Source organism: Neolamprologus brichardi, chromosome 9, assembly GCF_056152115.1.
Source record: "Neolamprologus brichardi isolate AB-2024 chromosome 9, ASM5615211v1, whole genome shotgun sequence".
NCBI lineage: Eukaryota > Metazoa > Chordata > Actinopteri > Cichliformes > Cichlidae > Neolamprologus > Neolamprologus brichardi.
In genome coordinates this window covers 38,594,684-38,619,029 of record NC_142112.1, presented here as the reverse complement: position 1 = coordinate 38,619,029, position 24,346 = coordinate 38,594,684, and the positions used below count along the sequence as shown (strand labels likewise).

At 42.8% G+C, this 24,346-nt stretch overlaps 1 protein-coding gene across 1 annotated transcript; it reads right to left on the bottom strand.

Annotated features, from left to right (window-relative positions):
* Positions 1-6,313: 6,313 nt before the first annotated feature.
* On the bottom strand, positions 6,314-23,117 carry LOC148101637 (uncharacterized). Its single transcript, XM_087846608.1, has 3 exons — positions 23,025-23,117; positions 9,912-11,264; positions 6,314-9,538 (listed from the first exon to the last, which is right to left on the bottom strand). Exons 1-2 carry the CDS (start codon positions 23,040-23,042, stop codon positions 9,930-9,932), a joined length of 1,353 nt encoding a protein of 450 aa, XP_087702734.1. The 5' UTR covers positions 23,043-23,117; the 3' UTR covers positions 6,314-9,538; positions 9,912-9,929.
* Between the last annotated feature and the right edge of the window lie 1,229 nt (positions 23,118-24,346).

Here is a 24,346-nt window from a genome sequence, read left to right as displayed (position 1 = left end):
AGCGTGTCCTGGGTCTGCCCTGGGGCCTCCTCCCGGTGGGACATGCCTGGAACACCTCACCCAGGAGGCGCCCAGGGGGCATCCTTGTCAGATGCCCAAACCACCTCAGCTGGCTCCTTTCGATGTGGAGCAGCAGCGGCTCTACTCTGAGCCCCTCCCGGATAGCCGAACTTCTCACCCTATCTCTAAGGGAGATGCCAGCCACCCTTCGGAGGAAGCTCATTTCCGCTGCTTGTATCCGCGATCTCGTCCTTTCGGTCACTACCCACAGCTCGTGGCCATAGGTGAGGGTAGGGACGTAGATCGACCGGTAAATTGAGAGCTTCGCTTTTACACTCAGCTCCCTCTTCACCACGACGGACCGGTGCAGCGTCTGCATTACTGCAGCCGCAGCCCCAATCCGTCTGTCGATCTCCGGCTCCCTTCTCCCATCACTCGCGAACAAGACCCCGAGATACTTGAACTCCTCCACTTGGGGCAGGACCTCATCCCCGACCCGGAGTGGGCACTCCACCCTTTTCCGGCTGAGAACCATGGCCTCAGATTTGGAGGTGCTGATCCTCATTCCCGCTGCTTCACACTCGGCTGCGAACCGCTCCAGTGCGAGCTGGAGGCCCTCACCCGATGAAGCCAACAGAACCACATCGTCCGCAAAGATCAGAGATGAGATCCTGAGGCCACCAAAGCGAAAGCCCTCCGCCACTTGGCTGCGCCTAGAAATCCTGTCCATAAAAATTATGAACAGAACCGGTGACAAAGGGCAGCCCTGGCGGAGCCCATCACCCACCGGGAACGAGTCCGACTTATTGCCGGCAATGCGAACCAAGCTCTTGCAACGGTTGTATAGGGATCGAATGGCCCGTAGCAATGGGCCAGACACCCCATACTCCCGCAACACCTCCCACAGGACACCCCGAGGGACACGGTCGAATGCCTTCTCCAAGTCCACAAAACACATGTAGACTGGTTGGGCAAACTCCCATGCACCCTCAAGTATCCTCGAGAGGATGAAGAGCTGGTCCAGTGTTTCGCGACCAGGACGAAAACCGCATTGTTCCTCCTGCATCAGCGGTTCGACTAGCGGACGAACTCTCCTTTCCAGCACCCTGGCATAGACTTTCCCGGGGAGGCTGAGGAGTGTGATCCCCCTGTAGTTGGAACACACCCTCCGGTCCCCCTTCTTAAAGATGGGGACCACCACCCCGGTCTGCCAATCCACGGGTACTGCCCCTGATCTCCACGCAACATTGCAGAGGCGTGTCAGCCAGGACAGCCCTACAACGTCCAGAGCCTTCAGGAACTCGGGGCGGACCTCATCAACACCAGGGGCTCTGCCACCAAGGAGTTGTTTAACTGCCTCAGTGACCTCACCCCCAGAAATTTGCGGGTCATTCCCCTCATCCCCAGACTCTGCTTCCTCCTCGGAAGACGCGTCAGTGGGATTAAGGAGGTCCTCGAAGTATTCCTTCCACCGCCTGACAATTTTCTCAGTCGACGTCAGCAGCGCTCCGCCAGCACTATACACAGTGCAGGTAGAGCTGTTCACTGTTCGTAGACTTAAATCACACCTTTCTTGGCTGCTACTTCAAAGCACATTGTGCGCTGTCTGTCCTGCGTGCTGCACAACAACATTCAATATTTAGTATTTACTGCTGTTTACACTTAGCTAGATTAATGTGATGGTGTTGTTTAGTATGTTGCTTTGGTTGTTTTTTTGCTTGTTTTCTACTCTTTCTCTCTCAACAGGTGATCCCGGAGATATTTTCCCCCCTTTCTCACTGTCCCTCTCCCCTTCTGTTTTTCTTTTCCTTCCTCTTTCTTTCTCCCTTTCCTATCCCTCACTCATGTCTGTCCCGTCTGTAACAACTGAAAATAAAATAAAATAAATAATAAAAACAAAGGTCGATCAAATGGACCAATACGGCAATGCCATGGTGATCCATTTGGCAAAATAAATCCATTGGGTATCCTTGTTGGTCTTCAGACAACAATTCTGACGGCTAAAGAACCGAACAGGACAGGCAAAAAATAAATAAACAAATAAAATAAAAAATAATTTAGGTAATTGTTATATTATAGCTGTTTGTGATGTTTGCAACTTTGTACTATAATAATTTATTCAATCCAGTCAATTCAGTGATTGTTTTTACTGTCTTGCAGCAACAGAGATTAATAAAGTATTCTGACTCTGAAAGTTTGGGTCGACACTCTCAAATACAGGAAGTGAAATCGTGGCTCAAACCTTTTATTTGTCACGTCAAACTGTTTTCATAAGACAAACTTAACACACGGTTTGTCATGTTACGGCTGTGTGCAGGTAGGAAAAGGACCCAAACACAGACTCAACTGAGGCGGGACTGAAAGTCACAAAGCAGCTCTATTGCTGAACAGAGAAAACCATACAAAACCTAAACTGGGCAAAATCTAACAAAACATACACTGGGAGATGTAGGAACAGACACACAACATGAGAAAGGACGTAACGTCAACACAGAGAAACACAGGGCTTGAATACACTGGGGAATAACGAGGAGAATGAGACACAGAAGGGGAGCACAGCTGGGAGAAATCAGACTTGACGAGACCCAAGGGAAGTGAAACTCAATACATTCATGTAAGACACAGAACTTCAAAGTAAAACAGGAAACGTAACCCTGAGACACAGTGTTGACTAGGGGATACAACTGACAGGGGAGACGGAGCAACTGAGAAACACAGAGACCAAATATAAGGGAGGCACAGAGAACACTAAACACTGGAAATGATCACAAACAATGTTCCCTCTAATTTTTCATGTGTCTGAGCGGACACTTGGACCACTGTGAGCAACAGCAGACGTGTGCACTGTGGTCACGCCAGCATCGAATCATCCAAGTTACATGTTTATTAAAGTAATCAAATTACAGCATTTACATTTATGTTAGACTACTTTTAATTAACTGCTTTAGCCCACTTACAATGAAAATTTTTAAAAATCTTGTTAATGACCTGTGTAGGGTGTTAACACTATTGGAAGTAAAAATAACTTTAACTCCAATTTTGAAAACACAATTTTCTTTTTAATTTAATTTTTCTTTATATAGTTCTGACTTGTATTATGAGTATGAGTCTGTGGTCTGGGAGAGAGTCCTGCAACGCTCTGTCTGCAAACCACAGTAAATAATGACCAATGTTGGGCAATTAATTATATAAGTAACTGAGTTTTGCAAACAACAACGTTTTTTGCAGCTCTTTACCTAAAAATGCAGCCAAGGCGGTTTTAAAATAAACATTTCAAACTATTTACAGAACAATCAGCTGTTCTGCGTCAAATTTGATGCCACACAAACTATTTGTGCCGCTCCAAAAAATAATTTCTGTCCACTATGAGATAAAGGAGAACAACAGCCTGATACCTGCAGGCCTGACAGCAGGAGATGTATCACTGCTGTAACATTCAGCAGTCGCCTCATTGTTCTGAGACACATGACAAAACTATTGACTACACTACACACTAACTACACACTAACTACACAAGATCTGCGCTAAATGTCGCAAATCTCTCACATCTCAAAACATGCTGTCACTCCTAAAACTTCCCCCTTCCTAAACAACTAAATGCCATGTTGCCATATCATTTTTTGATTGGTTGACATGGTACATTTTTCGACCAATAGGAAAGGGTGGGGTTTTCGCTCACAGGTGGAGAGTGCTTTTCTGCTTGGCCGTCACCTAAGGATTTACATCCCTGATAAGCAGGAGTCTCACTATGAGTTTAACGTCTCCTATGAACTTACAATGGCATCACTGTGTCAGTGTGTGTGTAGAGCATATAGCCCATTTAGTGCACATGCATACAACTAAGTGAGAAAGTGATATTACTATTACTAAGGTGATATGATTAAAATATGTGATTAATACATAAGAAAAAAAATCTGCCAATACATTAAATACATGGAACTGTAGAGCCCCTCAAGTTTAATATGATAACTCCAAAAACAATAGATAGTTTGTCTGTGAAGGTTCTTGGTCATCCAGGTCATCGTAGTCTAAGTAGCTTGGAAAGAAAAGCATCTGGAATATAAGTGGCACCACTTAAAGAAGCAGTGGCGGTCCTAGCCTGTTTGGTGCCCCGGGCGAACACTCCCTCTGGCACCCCCCCTCCCCACACACACACACACATAAAACTGTTGTTGGAATCATACTGAATTTCGCCAGAGAAACACACACACACACACACACACACACACACACACACACACACACACACACACACACACACACACACGAAGAGAGAGAGAGTATGCATAGTATACAAACGGCCAAACAGCCATCATAATTCGTCATACAATGAGAACAGGACAAATCAACAATTAACAATGACTAATTAATATTAAAATCTGTAACATAATGTATTGTTTGGAGTTTAGTCTGTTACTGTTACTAATTTTACCATTTCTTTTTGGAGCAACTGTAATCCACATAATTTCCTTAGGGATTAATAAAGTATTCTGATTCTGATCGTTTCAGGATGACCTGCCATTATCCAATCACACATCTGCTTACCTGTATCTTTTGCTCGTTTCTCCTCCTCTTCTTTTCTATTTTTTCTAAACTGAGCACCTGATGGCTTTGAACTTTTCTTGTCCATCTTACATTGGTTTTAATTTGCACTCCAGCATGAACACAAATCCACCAACTCGACAATCACCACAACATAACCTAACAGACCTACACCTTAGTTCACAGATTCACTTTGTCTAAGGTTTATTTCTGGGATTTCACACAACCCAGGATTCAAATCATGAATACATAATGGGCTTGGATTTACATAATTATGAATGAAATGCGCTCTAATAGGAAGCAGCAGGGCCCCCTCCCCTTTCAACAGGTTGTGTGTGAGACATTAAATCATCAAACTGTAAATTATAAAGTTTCAATTGGTATTGATCCCTTTACCCCTGGTCCTAAAGTGTATATTTAGTTTCTCACTCTTCTTATATTTATTGTTTGTTTACTTGCACTGCTGTAACTGGAGCCTTTGACTTCAGCAGCGAGCAGGCGCACCGAGGGCTCTCGCGCTCACTTTTCGTGTATAGAATTTCGAAAAAACATCGGTGCAAATTATAAGTCTGTATCATGATGTCTGGTGTTTTCGTGTTTGTTATTTTGTTTTTATTTTGCGCACCTCGCAAACGGAGGGCGCCCTTACTCCCAGCAAATGGGTGAAAGAAAACCGATCGGTGCCTATGCCATTCCCAATATGCGCTGGCTGATGTCGGGGTAGCATGAGTACGAGCAATTTTTTATTTTTATTTTTTTTGCCAATGCCCGTGATGACGCCCCCCACCACGATGCCACCCCGGGCAACCGCCCATGTCGTCCGTATCAAAAACCGCTACTGTAAAGAAGTCCAGACGCTTTTCTTTCCAAGCTACTTAGAATAGCTAGTTTATCACAAACTAGCATTAACAAAGCACAGCTGATTGACACCAATTTTGTTTGTTTTTCATGAATGTTGGGGGGCTCGGTGACCTTTATATTTTTATTAGTATCTTTAAAAAACAAGCAGCACCAATGAAACTTTTAGCACCACAATTATTTGAAATTAATTGAGTTTGATTTCAAGAAGGGGGGGGGGGGGGGGCAGACAATATTCCAAGCAGAATATAATATATCATTATCCAGAGACATTAACTGTGAAGCCGTGTTGTCAGATGCTGATATGGATAGTTTAAGAAATGCAATTTGCAAGTTTTTACACAAACGATTCAGTGCTTCTTTCTGGGCTCCTTGTGTCCCACCAACTAAACTGACTTTTATAGCACTGGTTTAACTGCAGAAAAGAGTCATTAATATATAACAAAGTCACCAAATTCAATTGAAAGCATCTCCTCAAACTTCACATCAAAAATCTTTCCCAGCACCACAGTGATGACAGGGTTCAGGACCGGATCCATCGGTTTCACTCTGCAAAACACACAATGATAGTGTAAGTGTACTGCCTTGAAAACATTTATCCTGAACACCTCTGGAAATAAAGAATATAAGACACTGTAATACTCATCCAGAGAAATCAAAGTTTTAAATGCACCTGTGTGTTTATTTTGCGGACAGGAAAAATCCTTCACTGCGCCCTACTCTCTGTATATGAAATCTGAGGTATGGAATAATACATCATCAGCAAAAGAGAGGGTTTTTTTTGGCATTACTCGAACCTTTCCATTTTTTCCCTTAGATGTAATGCATAATGGGATACAAAGCTTGAATAAATAATTTTCATAGAGAACTCTGAGTAACTTTGAGAGCATTACACAAAAAACAAAAGCAATGATTTCAGTCTTAAGCAGCTCAGTCTTTATTCTAGGAATTATTTCTCACATATGATAGTATTACAATATTTTAAAATTTCAATTTGCTTATAAAATTATTGTGTAATCTGTCAAACATATGTCTCATGATTTGTATCAAGTAATTTTGAGGTGAAAGAACATTCCTGTCACAAGGTAAAAGCTGAAACCAGTTATTGGTGAAGTGGCTTTTATATACGAACGCCTTGGTGTTCTCCTGGGTACTCAGGAGGTGGTGAGGGGAGAAAGTTTTTTCCCTTTACTACTTTTATTACACAAAACTTAATTTAGATGGTCATGGGGGGTTTGTGCTGTACAGGGATGTGTCAGGTATTTCAGCATCAGTGTTTTGGTGGAATGATTGAAGGACTGTGAGAAGTTCTGACACCTGAAGATAGATCAAAACTGTAGTGGGGAGGAAACACTCAGCATTTAATGTTTCCTGATAACGAATACTGTTTTCTACAGTGGGTTTTATGCTGCAGCCATCAGCTGTTCATTCACCAGTGCATGTGAACAAAGTTAAACATGATGATAACCAGACTGTATACTCACTGGTCACTTTAGTAGGTCCACAATTTCAGCTGCTTATCAATCTAAATATCTAATTAACCAATGATATTGAAGTAACTCAATGCATTAAGGCATATAGACATCATCAAGACAACCTGCAGTTCACATTGAGCATCACACTGAGGAAGAAAGGCGATTTAAGTCACTCAAGAGGCTTTACAGCTTTATACGCTTATTAATATCTTATCACACTATAAAGTAAATGCCAATTCATGACTAGTAGCACACTGATAAACAACTGCAACCATGAGCAGGTGAGGATGATTCTAAAGCCACCGCTGATGACAAACAGGAGTTATTTGATGTGCTTTCATTAATCAGGTTGTTTAAAAGTTAAACCAGAGCATAAGATGTCAAAAACACACAGAGATTAAGTTAAAGGTTGTGAAACTACATCCAGCTGGCATCCCAAGAACTGACTGTCTGCTTAGAGAAATGTCCACCATCCAGTAGTTATGGATTCTTGATCGTCTGCAGCTCTGCCTGAGGATAACATGCTTTCTTTGTCACGGTCTACGACGCGAGCCAGGTGTTATTAAAGTTATTAAGTTATTAAAGGACCCAGGATGCAGCACAACTGAGGTGAGGAAGCTTTATTGACAGTGACATAACAAACAAAGGCGAGGGTGGCAAAAAACAAAGCAGGGAGTAACCTAAACTGGGAAAAGCTAAACAAAAACAGACCTGAAACAGACGGAGGCACGGCTGGGAGTAATTGGACATAACGAGACAAGGGGAGTGAAACTAGAAACACTGACGAGAGACACAGACCTACAAAATAAAACAGGAACTCACACATGCAAAGACACAGACTAAGAAACCCGGACTTGACACAGGAATACACAGGCAGAAAAGCCTAAATACTAAACTGGGGAAGAACAGAACCAAAATACATCACAATAATAGAAAACACAAAGACCCAGGTCCATGACATTCTTACAGAAAGTGAGCAATGACAGAGAACTCAAATTTTTATGCACTGCTGGGATTGAGAGCCCTCCCCTATTTACTAAACTGGCACTTTAACCAAACCAGCCATAAACATTGTCACAGCTGGTTGTGGCTAAGCAGTAGTATAAAAAGGAAGGATTAAGCCTAGCTTAAGCTGCAACTGGGAAAACAGTCAAGGTTACACCTGAAGGACTCAACATTTGAATGTTTCAGATGATCAAAAAGAAAAAAAATATGACAAAGGTTACCTGGGTCAGTGGAAAATAGTCTGTAAATGGTTTAATTTGTTAAGGGTAAAAAGGTATGAAAAAACAACCTGACCATGTATGGAAGCCGGCTGAAAGACCTCACACAGCAGCACATCATGCTATGATCAAAAGAAACAGCAGAGAAACAAAGTCACTGACATCAGTATGAAAAGGTTACAGAGTCATTTCTAAGGCTTTGGGACTCAAGTGAACTACGAGCCATTATCCACACTACAGGAAAAATGGAAGAGTACTCAAGCCACCCAGGATCAACCAGCTGACTAGAAATACTGCAAGAGTGCATCGATGACTAATCCAAGAGGTCACAGAAGAACACAGATCATCATCTAAAGACCTGCAGGCCTTACTTAGCTTAGATAAGGTCAGAAGTTATGATTCAGCAATAAGAGAGAGACTGGGAAAGAGACTCTCCATGGGAGAGATTCAACAACAGAAAGGCTCATCTCACATCTACCAACAAACATCTGGATGATGTTTGTTGGTAGATGAGACAGAAGCTGTAGTTTTTCGAGAGATTTGAGTCCCGTTAAACGTGGCATTAAAAAAAGATCACAGGAACAGCCTGACACAGTGGTGGTGGTGTGACGTCTTCCCAAGAACACCTCATACCAAAAAACTGATTCCAGGAAGGATTCTTGTATATGTGGAACCCTCTAACCGAGTAACTGAGCTGAGTCGACACAAGAGGAAAAGAAGCACAACTGCATGATACACAGAAGTGCTGGCTCACTAATCAGCTGCTAGAGACCACTGAACCATCCGAGTTTTACTTCTTTACAGATGAGCATCCACACCAGGACAGAGAGGAAATCTGACATAACTGAGTCAATGAAACCACAAAAAGATCAAGCTGTTTAAGGTGGTAATACACCAAAGTACAGCCCAGACCCAGATCAGCTTGAGTTTTAATCTTTTTCTTGGATATAAAGTCACATCAGTGGTCGTTTCACATCCTGTTGATGGCTTTAGTTCATATTGAAGGTTTTCAAATCAATGGGTGTGAAATATTTAGATTTCTCACACTGGTCACAGCTGTAGTTTCCCCTCCATGTATGTACGTTCATGTTTGTTACGACTCCCTGACAGTGAGACACTTTTCTCACAGTTTCTGCATTTGTATGGTTTCTCTCCTGTGTGGACTCTTTCATGCACTTTAAGATGATCTGCAGTGGTGAATGAGAGATGGTTTTTGACCCCATGTGACAGAGTTAATTTTGTTTCAATTGACTTGGTTTAGGAAAGCCTCTCCCACATTCTTTGCAGTAGTTCATTTTGTCTCCAGTGTGTCTGTGTTGATGTTGTTTTAGGTTCTCTTGATGACTGAAAGTTTTTTTTACTAAAGTCACAGAGAAACTCTTTCCCACCACCACAGTGACGACAGGGTTGAGAACTGGATCCATCTGTGTCGCTGTGCTTCTAAACAAAGACACAAAGACAGTGTAAGTCAGGGAATTCTTTCAACATTTTTCTTTTTAACGCCGCCTGAAATAAAGAGTATCTGTGCCAGTGTCCAATTATATCTTACTGTTTACATTATAACACTCAGCTTACTGGGCAACATTAAGTCTTCATTTGTAGGTAATCTACTTAATGGGAAGACTGGTGATTAAACCCCTGGATGCTCTACTCTGCATCCCACAAGATACTGACTCCAAGCAGCTCTCAAATGCATCCATTGGAGTGTGAATGTTAGATAGATAGAAAGGGGAGGAGCTTTTAAAACTTTTAAGCTTTGAAATTAAACTTCATTCATATAAAATTGTAAAACTGTTAAAAGAAAAATGCATACCTCACAGTAACTGCACTTTTAGAGTTTCTTTCTGCTGTGAATCTTTTGGTGTGATTTAAGGTAACGTGGAGATTTAAAAGTCTTCTCACACAGGTCACATTTATAAGGTCTCTTCCCAGTGTGGGTAAACATGTGGTGCTGTAAGTTTTTGTATGTAACAAAAGCTTTGTCACAGTGATCACAGCAGTAAACATCATTTTTGGTGTGAATGCGTAGGTGAATGTCTCGGCTGGCTAGCCAGCGGAAAGTTTTTCCACAAATGTGACAGCTGTACGCTTTAACTCCACCGTGGACGAGTTGGTGTTTTTTTAAGTGTCCAGCCTGGGTAAAAGACTTTCCACACAAGTCACAGCTGTACGCTTTAACTCCACTGTGGATGAGTTGGTGTGTTTTTAAGCTTCTAAGATGGTTAAAAGACTTTCCACACAAGTCACAGTTGTACGCTTTAAATCCACTGTGGACGAGTTGGTGTTTTTTTAAGTGTCCAGCCTGGGTAAAAGACTTTCCACACAAGTCACAGCTGTACGCTTTAACTCCACTGTGGATGAGTTGGTGAGCTTTTAAATTTCCAGACTGGTTAAAAGACTTTCCACACAACTCACAGCTGTACGCTTTAACTCCACTGTGTATGAGTTGGTGAGCTTTTAAGTTTCCAAGACGGTTAAAAGACTTTCCACACAACTCACAGCTGTACGCTTTAACTCCACTGTGTATGAGTTGGTGTCTTTCTAAGTTTTCCAAACGGAGAAAAGACTGTCCACACAAGTCACAGCTGTACGCTTTAACTCCACTGTGGATGAGTTGATGTGTTTTTAAGTGTCCAGCCCGGGTAAAAGACTGTCCACACAAGTCACAGCTGTACGCTTTAACTCCACTGTGGATGAGTTGGTGTTGTTTTAAGCTTTCAGCCGTGGTAAATGATTTTCCACACAAATCACAGCTGTATGGTTTAACTTCACTGTGCATGATTTGGTGTCTTTTAAAGCTTCCAGCATGGGTAAAAGACTTTCCACACAAGTCACAGCTGTACGCTTTAACTCCACTGTGGATGAGTTGATGTGTTTTTAAGTGTCCAGCCCGGGTAAAAGACTGTCCACACAAGTCACAGCTGCACGCTTTAACTCCACTGTGGATGAGTTGATGTGTTTTTAAGTGTCCAGCCTGGGTAAAAGACTTTCCACACTCATCACAGCTGTACGCTTTAACTCCACTGTGGATGAGTTGGTGTTGTTTTAAGCTTCCAGACTGGGTAAAATCCTTTCCACACTCATCACAGCTGTATCTTTTCTCTCCCTTTCTTCTTTGAGGTTTGTCGGCCTCCTTAGAGCACTGACTTCTTGCTCCATGTTGGTCCTGCAGTGACAGAGAAACAAACAGAAGCAGTGAGTGAAATGCAGTCGTGGAACAAACTCAACCTTCAAATTTCCTCTATTAACAGTAGTTTTAAACCAAAGGCTGAAGTAGTTCCTTTTCAGTCAATACACTCGGTACAACACACGTGGTATGGAATATCATGCCCTCACGTGTCCTGGCTGAGGAAACCTTTATTCACACCTTTAAGGCAGATGATCTGTGATGACGTGTGCACAGCCCCAATGTGTCACCACTGCTTCGGCAGTCAGCCCCTGATTCACTGTGCAGCTAAGAAGCTGCAGGTGGACTAGCCCTCTCCTCTGCCAGCTCAGAAGCTGTCGCGGTTCACAGGCTTTTTCCTCCAACTGGACCCCACAATATCGAAAAACTGCCTTCCTATGTTCCCAAACTTTGTCTGAGAGCTAAGTGCATCATGTGGCAAACCTCTGTCTACCTGCTGTACCCAGCTATGAACAGTACATGAAGTTGGACAGCACTGACAAAACTGGCTTAGCTCACCCACTCCTAATGGAGCTGTCTCTGACCGCTTACCTGGCCCCATCCCTTAACCATGGAGTTGGTGGCGCCGCAAATCTGCCGTCCAAGCGCTGCAGACTCTCAGCATAGCAGCTGGAGACGACTTATTGGGCTCAGACCAACATTGCCTGAACTATGAACTCCGTCACCATGCTCCAAATGTACCACGCTATGTGCCTGGCGGAGCTCAGATCACTGATTCCTGATAACATCCCGCTGTGACCTTGTTAAGAGGTTACCGTCGCCACTGATTAAATCCTCTTAACAAGGTCACAGCGCTCTCACTGGGCAGAGTGATGGCTTTGACATTGAGTTTAAAATCTTGCTACTCACTTTTAAAATCCTGAATAACATTGCGCCGAGCTACCTCACTGACCTCCTCAATTTGTACACTCCTTGTCGTGCATTAAGATCATCAGGTCAATTACTCCTGGCCCAACCTAAGTTTAGACTGAAGACCAGAGGCGATCGTGCCTTTGCTTCAGCTGCACCCAACCTTTGGAAGCCTCCCTGCTTCTATTCGAGCCTTGGACTCTATCCAGTCCTTTAAATCAAGATTAAAAGCATATCTATTTGACTTGGCTTTCCTGACCAATTAATACCCTTTTAAATCTTTTAAATTTTAAACTTTTAAATCTTTTATTAAATGTATTATTTTTTATTAATTTTACTGCTGTTTTTGTCTTCTTAGCATATTTTGTATTTATCTAACTCTCCTGGTCTGTTAGTGCCTCTATCCTGTCTGTGCTAGTGCCTGATTTGTACCCTGTTATTGACTTATGTTGACTCTCCATATTACTGTGAAGCACTTTGGTGTGCCTTCGGGTTTTTAAATGTGCTATATAAATAAAATTGTATTGTATTGTATTGTAGTAGTATTGGCACAGAGGCACCTGTGACTGACCCTCTATGACATCTCAGACAGGGAAAGGGCTGTATATCTGGACAAGCCGGTGTCTGTGGCTGGGTTATTCAGACATTTAGTTGAAGCCATTCAGACTGGATTCGATCTGAGGAAGAAGCAGACAGAACCTCTGCACAACATCATTGCCAGATGTCAGGTGAAGCCCAAGCCTGCAGCTAGTTCTCACAAGCCCACCACTCATCTGCCGACTGGGAAGAGACCGGTGCCCAAAGGTCCACTCTAAGCCGGCTGGCGTGGAACTTGAACCGGAGGATGTGCTCCCCCTGGAGGCACAAACACGCCTCTGGCCGGGAGCACATCCTCCAGTTCGAGTTCCACACCAGTTGGCCTGGAGCAAGGGCCCACATTCTGTCCCGCAGTGGGACCCAATTTCCAGGAGGAAGGAACATCAGCCCTACTAGCTGTTGTACGGAGTGGAGAAGGGGTCCAGTTGCAGGAAGACTCTGCTTTTCCTCTCAGTTGCTGATTAAGAGGTGCTGCTTAAGTTCTGTTCAGGTTTTCAGCCCCAGAAAGCGCTTCGCTTACTAACACTGTCTCCCAAGCACAAACCCCCTGCACACAAAATGTCTCAGGTTGTAACTCTCTGCTCAGGTGTTCAGGTGATCACATCCAGCTTTCCCACTGTTTTTCATTGTTGTGCCCAAAGAAAGGTGCCTCCAACAAAATGTATGAATGTACATGTTCCCATGTTACAATCAATAAAGTGTTTATTCTCAGATAATCACAAATAATTAGCCTGCTGGCAGAATGAGCCAGGTCAGGCAGGTTATACATTTTCCTGCAGACATACTGGGAGGGCGACAAAACCCCGCCGTCGGTGCTGCAGGTCAGCCGGCTGGCTGCCTACCTCCCTCAATGGCACATTTGTGCCCCTCTCTGTGGGTGTTGTGAACTATTGCTATGGGTTACCGGTTGCAGTTCTGGGTCAGGCCGCCTTGTCTCCGGAGAGTCGTGAACATAACTGTCGGCACTGATGGAACCAATAAAACTGAGGGAGGAAATAAACGCACTCCGAAATACTAGTGGTCCCCGCTTCAGAGACAGAAAAGGTTGGTACAGCCATTATTTTGTTGTTCGGAAAAAACTGGAAAGGCTCGACCTGCGAGTCTTGAACATGAATGAAACATGAATGCAGTCAGCCCAGGATACTGGTTTTCAACAACTGATCTAACAGATGCATACATTCATGTGGCTATACATGCAAACCACAGGCAGTTTCTGAGGGTTGCATTCGAGGACGTAGCCTATAAATACCTGGTGCTGCCGTTCAGGTTGTCACTTGCTCCTTGCACCTTTGCGAAATGTGCAGAGGCAGCGCTAGTGTCCCTCAGAGAGAGAGCAATTCGCATCTTAGCCTACTTTAAGAATAGATGATAGTATAAGGGATTTATTTGTATTAACCATATGCATTATTCATTTAAGTAGGTCAAGCTACTAAACATTCACACATAGAGCACATAGAACATGGAGAATAGGTCAGAGGTGTATGTGAGAAGCAGACATGACAGAGCTGCTGTTAATGGGATAAGGAGTTGGCAAGCCAAAGCAAGGAGAACATACTGTGCGAAGAAGTGGGCATCAAGGACACGAGAAAGGGAGGAAGGAAATAGAGAGGGCATTAGCAGGCACCTAGTTCTGAGAGACAAAGGTTGTTGATTTCTGTGTATCAATGTGTGCTGCTAGGACTGCCCCAGCGGATTTTGATGTTGGATGCTGAGCTATGAAAATCCCCAAGTGCATGTAATAAAATTTATTGATTGTTTATTTTCGGAATTGAATATTACACTGTTTTATGATGCATTATACTGCTGATTTATAAAGAAATACTGTTTGCAGAGAATCATGGCCTTGCTTTTCTGATTACAAAGAGAACAGAACATACTGCATGGGAGATTCTCCTTAATCTGACAAAGGAAGAAAAAACTAGGAAGCCAAGGTCATAACTTAGGCTCACTGAGAGAAAAAAAGAAAAGAAAAGAAAAAATGAGTTTGGAGGGGGGCCGAGGCTATAAGAGTTAGTAAAATGGTCAGACACTGAGATCTGCCGGACCCCCTCTCGTGCACATCTCCCATCCGGACGTTTGTAATGCTGAAAGTGTTTTATGGACTAGAGAGAAGTTAGCAGATTTCTTTCCTCAGTCTGGAAATATGATCTCTTTACAGTTGTGCACGTTTGTCAGAGCACGGAGTAAGAAGATGCCGCCAAGTATGGCAGCCTCGTCGTGAGCTTCCCCAAGCAGCAGCTGGTTTTTGTGTTGAACCCTCTGGGATCGACAGACGAGCCGGCGCGTCAAAATCACATGACCAATTTAAGACAACACAGCAACAAGATGCAACCCAGAGTCTCCATTTCAACTTGGGTTGAAAGTGTGGACGTCAAACTATATAGCAGTTTTTAAATTGTTCCAATAGGTAGTGAAGGCCCGCTTGCAGCTGACGCTCCGGTGCGTGTGTAAAAAAAAAAAATCAACACACTGCTTCAGAAGCACCATGTCGAAGCTTGATTCGTTTAGCCAGAGTCACGTGATTAGTGACATCCGAAGCTTCATTTAGAACCTAACTGCTTTGGTACAGTGGGGCAAAAAAGTATTTAGTCAGCCACCGATTGTGCAAGTTCCCCCACTTAAAATGATGACAGAGGTCAGTAATTTGCACCAGAGGTACACTTCAACTGTGAGAGACAGAATGTGAAAAAAAAATCCATGAATTCACATGGTAGGATTTGTAAAGAATTTATTCGTAAATCAGGGTGGAAAATAAGTATTTGGTCACCTCAAACAAGGAAAATCCCTGGCTCTCACAGACCTGTAACGTCTTCTGTAAGAAGCTTTTCTGTCCCCCACTCGTTACCTGTATGAATGGCACCTGTTTGACCTCATCATCTGTATAAAAGACACCTGTCCACAGCCTCAACCAGTCAGACTCCAAACTCCGCCATGGCCAAGACCAAAGAGCTTTCGAAGGACACCAGGAAAAGAATTGTAGACCTGCACCAGACTGGGAAGAGTGAATCTACAATAGGCAAGCATCTTGGTGTGAAAAAATCAACTGTGGGAGCAATCATCAGAAAATGGAAGACATACAAGACCACTGATAATCTCCCTCAATCTGGGGCTCCACGCAAGATCTCATCCCGTGGGGTCAATATGATCATGAGAACGGTGAGCAAAGATCCCAGAACCATACGGGGGGACCTGGTGAATGACCTGCAGAGAGCTGGGACCAAAGTAACAAAGGTCACCATCAGTAACACACTACAACGGCAGGGAATCAAATCCCGCAGTGCCAGACGTGTTCCGCTGCTGAAGCCAGTGCATGTCCAGGCCCGTCTGAAGTTTGCCAGAGAGCACATGGATGATACAGCAGAGGATTGGGAGAATGTCATGTGCACCACCCGGGCAACAAAGGAGTGGCTCCGTAAGAAGCATTTGAAAGTCCTGGAGTGGCCTAGCCAGTCTCCAGACCTCAACCCCATAGAAAATCTGTGGCAGGAATTGAAAGTCCGTGTTGCTCGGCGACAGCCCCAAAACATCACTGCTCTTGAGAAGATCTGCATGGAGGAATGGGCCAAAATACCAGCTACTGTGTGTGCAAACCTGGTAAAGACCTATAGTAAACGTTTGACCTCTGTTATTGCCAACAAAGGTTATGTTACAAAGTATTGAGTTGTATTTTTGTTATTGACCAAATACTTATTTTCCACCCTGATTTACGAATAAATTCTTTACAAATCCTACCATGTGAATTCATGGATTTTTTTTTTCACATTCTGTCTCTCACAGTTGAAGTGTACCTCTGGTGCAAATTACTGACCTCTGTCATCATTTTAAGTGGGGGAACTTGCACAATCGGTGGCTGACTAAATACTTTTTTGCCCCACTGTATCTGATTTAATGGTTTATAAGGAAGCGAATCATTTGCGGGATTTGTGGAGTGTTTTGATGGTGACAGATAGCAAACCACTGATATTTTTACTGAGAGATTTGGAGCCAGCGGGGATTAGAGGAGTTTCTGTTCTGTGGGAGTATTTTGAGTTTTTGGTCAATCGGGTGGGTTTTTCAGCTTTGTGTTCTTGTTGTTTGTTTTTTGTTTTGTGCATGTTTATTTTCTTTTGCTTTTCATAATATAAATATCATTAAATAACTTTAGAAAGACTTCTATTTGACTCTTTACATTTAATGTTATAAAAATATATATTTTATGTTTTAAATAATCTTAAACTGTTAGTCTGCAAAATGTGCAGCAATTTAATCTATTTATTCTCTTTACCTGATAGTTTGTGGGGCCCAGTTAGAATGTATAACTGCATCTCTATCAGTTTCTGTGCACTCCAGCCTCTTCTGTTCCACGTGAAGGGATTTTCCTTAATGCAGGAGAAATTATCTAAATATAAAAGGAACAAGTTCGGCCATCGCACAGTGGGACAAATTTTCTTCTTAAATACAAATGGAAAAGGGTTACCTGAAATGCATCATGTTTTTAATTTGCAAGTTCATAAGCATTTTCCCTTTCCAGTTCACAATCAATTCTACCCCCAGGTCAAAAATATGTATAGGAAAATTTCCCTAATATATTATTATTTATAAAAATACTCTAGCTAGCGATAACTGCATAAGTACATGGAGGCGGGACTTCACAGCAGAAGCATACTCCATAATGTGTTGTACATTATATGTATATTATGTGTAACGTGGTATTTTTCAATTATTGTATTTACCAACATCAAGACGTCACAAGCAAAGAAAGACCATGCCATGGTGCATGTTTAAACAAGGAAAGCTTACTGGTCAAAATTATTTATTAAAGAAATAAACAACATTTTTGTCACCCCAAAAAATACACGTTCAAAGCAACACAACAGCAGCCCAATATCAGACAGAATTCCACTCTGCAGAGTGGGCAATCATTACGAAGCAGTTGGTTTTATTTTGTGGATTCAAGCTGCTCTTCATATTTTTGGCCACCAGATGTCACCAGAGAGGACTGTGTTGAAAAGCTTCGAGTAATGAACCGTTTTTCCAATACAAGCTTCAATGCTTCAGAAAGCTTCATTTGGCCATCACTACCAATAGGCCACGTGTTGGGAAGTATTAATGTAACAAAGTGTTCTGCAGGTTACCTCTGTGGTGGCCATCTTGTTTTCCCAGTAAAGAGAAGGCCTGCCTCAATATCAGCTCTTTTATAGGCCAGTCTGAATTGAGAAGGCGTGGTCTTTAGAGTATTTAAAGTGGTCAGGAAATGGATTGGTGGCCATTTTGACAAGTTGCTGTCTGTATGTGCATGATATTGGCAAGTGACAATAAAGCAATTACTTCAGTGAAGATAGAGTGAAGTCTGATGTTTCCCTCACCACAGTTTAGACCTAACAGTATGCGTTTCATGATCAACAGCAGCTGGTTTGATTATGCAAACGTGCACCCAGTCAAATCCTTCTGGTCACCAGACCTGGAGTACCTGATGATTAGTCTAAGGAGCTCGGAAAGAAAAGGGTCTGGACTTGTTTAAGTTGCTTGAAGACGTTTCACCTCTCATCCGAGAAGCTTCTTCAGTTCTAAGGGTCAAATGGTGGAGAGTCCCAGATTTAAACCCAGTGGGAGTAACCCCCCAAAGAGGGACAAAGGACCCCCTGATGATCCTCTACCTAATCCCATGAGCCAAGGTGTGAAAATGGGTGTGGGTCACAATCAGTCAGGGTTTCAGGTGAGCTCATTGTGAAACCTGGCCCCACCCTATCATGTGATTTCCTGAGGTCAGATGGCCCAGGATGTGAGTGGGCGTTAAGGCGTCTGGGGAGGGAACTCAAAACTGGATTATAGATGGCAGACAGTTGGTGTCGTAAACCACCACCTCTGTTCAAAGATGGTCGCTCACAGTGGACGTAAATGGCTTTTTTCACTCCTCTTTCAAACCATCTGTCCTCTCTGTCCAAAATGTGAACATTGGCATCCTCGAAAGAGTGACCTTTGTTCTTTAGATGCAGATGAACTGCTGAGTCTTGTCCCGTGGAGGTGGCTCTTCTATGTTGTGTCATGTGCTTGTGAAGTGGCTGTTTGGTCTCTCCAATGTAGAGGTCTGGGCATTCCTCGTTGCACTGTACAGCATACACCACGTTGTTAAGTTTATGTTTTGGAGTTTTGTCTTTGGGATGAACCAGTTTTTGTCTGAGCATGTTGCTGGGTCTGAAGTACACTGGGATGTCGTGCTTGGAGAAAACTCTCCTGAGTTTCTCTGATACACCGGCTACATAGGGGATGACAATGTTGTTGCGTCCATCTTTCTTATCATCTCTCGCTGGTGTCTGGTCCTGTTTTCTGTGCCTCTTTGCTGACTTTATGAACGCCCAATTAGGATAACCGCATGTTTCAAGTGCTTCCTTTACATGCGTGTGTTCCTTCTTTTTCCCTTCAGGCGTAGAGGGAACATTTTCTGCCCAGTGGTATAGAGTCCTGATTACCCCAAGTTTGTGTTCCAGAGGGAGATGGGAGTCAAAGAGGAGGTACTGGTCTGTGTGTGTGGGCATCCGGTAAACTTCAATGTTGAGGTTGCCATTCTCTTCAATGTGCACAGCGCAGTCCAGGAAAGACAAACAGTCGTCCTTTGTGTCTTCTCTGGTGATCTTGATGTTTTTATCCACGGCGTTAATGTGTGCAGTGAAGGATTCCACTTCTTGTGTTTTGATTTGGACCTAGGTGTCATCTACATATCTGTACCAGTGGCTGGGTACTCTCCCTTTGAAAGAGACAAGAGCCTTTCTCTCCACTTCTTCCATGTAAAGGTTGGCTACAATAGGTGACACGGGGGAGCCCATGGCGCAGCCATGTTTTTGTCTGTAGAAGCCATCGTTGTATTTGAAACATGTAGTGGTAAGGTCTAACAGTGTGCAAATCTGATCGGGTGTGAAGTTGGTCCTGTCTTCCAAGGAGCTGTCCTCTTGTAGTCGTTTTCTGACAGTCTCCACTCGGGGAACTGTACAGCATGATCAGCAGTCAGGAAACTGCTGTGTTTATCCCAACCGGGGATTTTAATAAAGGAAACCTGAAGGTTGTCAGCCTCCAAGAGACGGTTGCAGGATTACAGTTAGCTGAAAAGAAAAGAACGAAGATATGGAGGCAAGAATGCGGAGGTGTAATATTTGAATTGTGGGTATTACAGAGGACGCTGTTTACAGCTTGACCAGCTCAGTTTCTACTCTACTCAAAGAAGTTCTGCAACTGGATAAAGAAAACCTGGTGTATCGCTCACATCCACCAGGTTTTGGGGTTGCTCTAGCTTAGGCTCTAGCTCAGGAAGTATTCAATTCAATTTTATTTTTATAGTACCAAATCACAACAACAGTCGCCTCAAGGCGCTTTATATTGTACAGTAGATGGTACAATAATAAATACAGCGAAAAACCCAACAATCATATGACCCCCGATGAGCAAGCACTTTTGGCGACAGTGGGAAGGAAAAACTCTCTTTTAACAGGAAGAAACCTCTGGCAGAACCAGGCTCAGCGAGGGGCGGGGCCATCTGCTGCGACTGGTTTTAGCCAGCATCTATGCCCCCAACTGGGATGATGAAAACTTCTTTGTCAATTTATTCTCACAAATTCCAGATATGACAACACACAATCTCAATTTAGATGGAGGCACACAAACTACGTGCCTAGACCGAAGTTCTAATAAGGATACTCCCAAATCAAAATCTGCAGAAATTATTAAATTATTTTTCCAATACTACAGCATTGTTGACATTGGGTGTTTTCATAACCCTTCACTAAGGGCATACTCCTATTACTCTTCTGCAATGTTCCCTCTAAGCTGCGCGAGTGCACAATCATTCACTGCTGGTACAGTCTCTGTGCACAGAAAATCTGTGTTGCACACACAAAAAAACAAAACAAACCTAACCTCAATTAAAATTAAAATAAATACATTAACAATTCCTTCTGTTTTGCAGTGTGAGTCAGTAAGTGACCGGTGACTGGCTGCTCCAGCTGATGACGCGATTCACGTTCGTATATACGCAGCTAATCAGCGTCATTGTCAGGCTATGACAGCGTCCTTACGTGCCAACGTGTTGTTGACCTTTACATTTTCATTAATATCTTTAAAACAGAAGCAGCACAAAAGACAATTTTAGTAGCACAGACTAGCACAAACATAGCACCGTTGATTGACACTGGTTTTGTTTGAAGGAATTTTCTTTAATATCTTTAAAATGATAGCGGCAGAAAGGGACTTTTTGCAGCACACACCAGCACAAACGTAGTGTTTACTACCACTTTTGTTGGATTTGAAGAAGGTGGGGTGGCCAACTTCACTCACATGCGGACTTCCTGTTGGGTTTGCGTCAATGGGCCACTGACTTTTTTGTTCGTCTTGGCATGATACACATGTGTGCCAAATTTTATACATGTAGCTCCAACTATATGATCGTAGGACTTCATTTAACAACACATAGGTGGCGCTCCAGAGCCATTTTCCAATGCTCATATGTAAAATGATTAAAACATGAAATTTTTAATCAAACCTGAAACGTGTACAAAATTTCATGAGTTTTTGATTATGTTAAAGCCCTCAAAAAGGCACTTGTTTTGCCTGAATAATAATAATAAGAAGAAGAAATGGAGCAGACACAATGGGGCCTTCGTACTCTCAGTGCTCGGGTCCTAATAAGCCTGACGATAAAAAAAAAAGACCATGTAGTGCGAATGTAAACTGTGTGAAAGAGAAGTGTGTGTATGACCGGCAGTGTCTTCTGGAAATGCAATTCTCTGAGAAAGCTCATAACCACATCTCTCGCTACAAGAAACATTTACTGACTGCGCTGGGTGAGCTTGGACTCCTACGCCAAGCAAGCTGGAAGAAATCCATAAATCCATAACTATGCCTGGAGCAACACCCTGACTGCTGTTCAGTCTGCTCACATTACTGTAAGCCAGACTCAGTGCTAATCATATTGTGAAATTTGCAGACAACAACTGTGGTTGGTCTCATCACAACTGTTAGAGTGAATTGTTAAATGTTTGTCATTTTTATGTTTACCATTTGTACATTGTTTTAAGGAATTCTTTCTGTCCTCCCCTCCCCAGATCCTTAAGATTCTGGGAGGGGGGCGGTAGCGTTTTTTATCACAGGAACATCCTTGTGAAGGTCTGTTTGATGTTGGCAAACTTCCTCCCCTTTGTATGGCTTCACTGTGTTATCTAGGGTGAACCATCTAGGGTGTGGGGGAGACTACCCTCTTTGTGACCAAGGATGTTCCTCCTGCTTTTATGTTATAGGACCCTTTGATCAGCAGGAGAACACACACACACATTCTCACATAACACACACACACACACACAGTGCCTTGTCTTTGTAACCAAGGGGGGTTACGTGGGGAAGGTACGTGTTGTAAACTATTGTTTATTGTGTGAACGTTGTCAATAAAAGGAGGCAAGAGGGGGCCGTCGTCGAGGTCATCTGTGATGAGCTGAGATACTGACAAGGCCTCCCTTGCAAGTGAAACGATCGATCGCTGTTGCCTTGTTTTTCTTTCACGGGAATAAGTTCTGGGATCAGCGGGGTCTGACTTTAGACCCAACAACAACGACCACTTATAGAATAGATGTGGAGCAGCTTGAAGTGTGGTGTAGATCCCGTAATCTCACCAACAATGTGGACAAAACAAAAGAGATGGTGATCGATTTCAGGAAGTCTGGCAGAGATCACCACACAGACTTCACCATAGAAGGTGCTGCTGTGGAGAGGGTCAGCAGTGTTAAGTTCCTGGGTGTGCACCTTGCTGATGACCTGTCCTTCTTCATTAATACAACAGCAGTTATCAAAAAAAGTACAAAAGCGTCTGCACTCCCTCGGGAGACTCAGAAAAGCAGGACTGCACCCAATTACCATCCATTCGGCTATTAGCACAGCTATACTCTGATGCCTCCTATCCACACACACAGCATACAATATACTGCCCAGATACACACACTACTTAATTTAATTATCCCCTTCTGTGAAAGGGCTGAAGCTACCTGTATGAGTGTGACTATTTGGACTTGAGTTTGTTTATGAATTAAGATTTTATGTTATTTACCCCTTTTTATTGTTGTGATTTATTACTGCCTTTTTACTGTTTCTTGAACCATTTTTCTTTTTAGTTGTATTGATTATTGCACTGTAGATGCTGGTGATAAACACTTTCATTTCAGCCTGGGTAATACCATACGAAATGACAAACTTCTTCTTGAATCCTTTTCAATCTTGACAAACAAGCATCAGCTGATGAAGTGCACACAGTTTCAATAAAAGTGATAGGTTCTTCACCTTTTGTGTTGATGACATTTCTGTCCACTGTAGCGGCTGAGCTGAGTCCGAATGGTTGAAAATGTTCGTCTGGTGCTCCGTCGGACTCTCCTCCTGCTGATCTGCTGGGACACAAAACAGATCTTTGTAACATCACAGTGAAACAAGAACAGAGGAAGGAGTCTTGACTGATCAGGCCCCATCATAGCTTAAAGATCTCATAGCATCACACTATCCCATTAGAGCCCTTTGCTCTCACACTGCAGGCTTACTTGTGGTTCCTACAGTATTTAGAAGCACAACAGAAAGCTGAGCCTTCAGCTTTCAGGCCCCTCTGCTGTGGAACTAGCTTCCAGTTTGGATTTGGGAGACGGACACCCTCTGAAACAATGGTACTCATGGCCATTGATCAGTGGTCTTTGATCAATGGTAATAACAATTTGCATATTAATGATCCAAGAACTTACCTCAGCCCATTGTTCATTCAGTGGGCTTGTAGAGATATTCTTTTATTAAGCAATCAGGTATAATGAATAACACTCAGACACTTGTAACAGTTCAACGTGCACAGGTGAGAGCTCAACGGAGACTCACACCCTGCAGCAGTTCTCTGCATTTATTTATAGAAAGCATGAAGCATACAAATGAGGAAGTAATATGCTTATCTAGTCAAGCAAGCTGTGGTGACTTCTTAGAATATTCTGTTCTCAGAATAACGGTGCGCAGGCGACACCTATTCTTGGGTGGCGAGTTCCTGTTTTCATCAAATAGTGTAACAGAAAACAAGTCCATTTAAGGCAAAGTGCAGACAGTTAGTTGTGCAGCTGGTTGAGTGCAAACAGAAATATGAACACTTTTAGCTTTAGTATATCAGCAATAATTAATAATAAAATGTCTTAATAATAAAAATCTTCTGACAGGGCTAGTTTCAGTTATTGTGCAAATGTTCTGTTTATAAGGTTGGAAACCTGCAGTCAGCTGAAGAAGTCGTTTGTTTTGAATGTTTCTCCCACTAAAAAAACTACGTCCAGAACAAAATAGTTTTATGAAAATGTATTTAAATGAGAAAGCATTTTAAGCATATTCCCCCCCAAAAATAACAAATTCTCTTCATCAATAAATATTTGACACTCAGGGAGCTTTTTACCTCAAATTTACTCACTGCAGGTTGAGTGTTGACTCAAAATGACTTTAAATCATCCAGGAAAGTCTATAGCCTATAATTTTGACAAATTATAGACTAAAAATAAGATCAAAGCTTATCGCTCTACAGCCTGATAAAGGACACGTCTATAATGTGTCTGTAGATGTGAAATAAACATGATTGACTGAATAGATGTTGA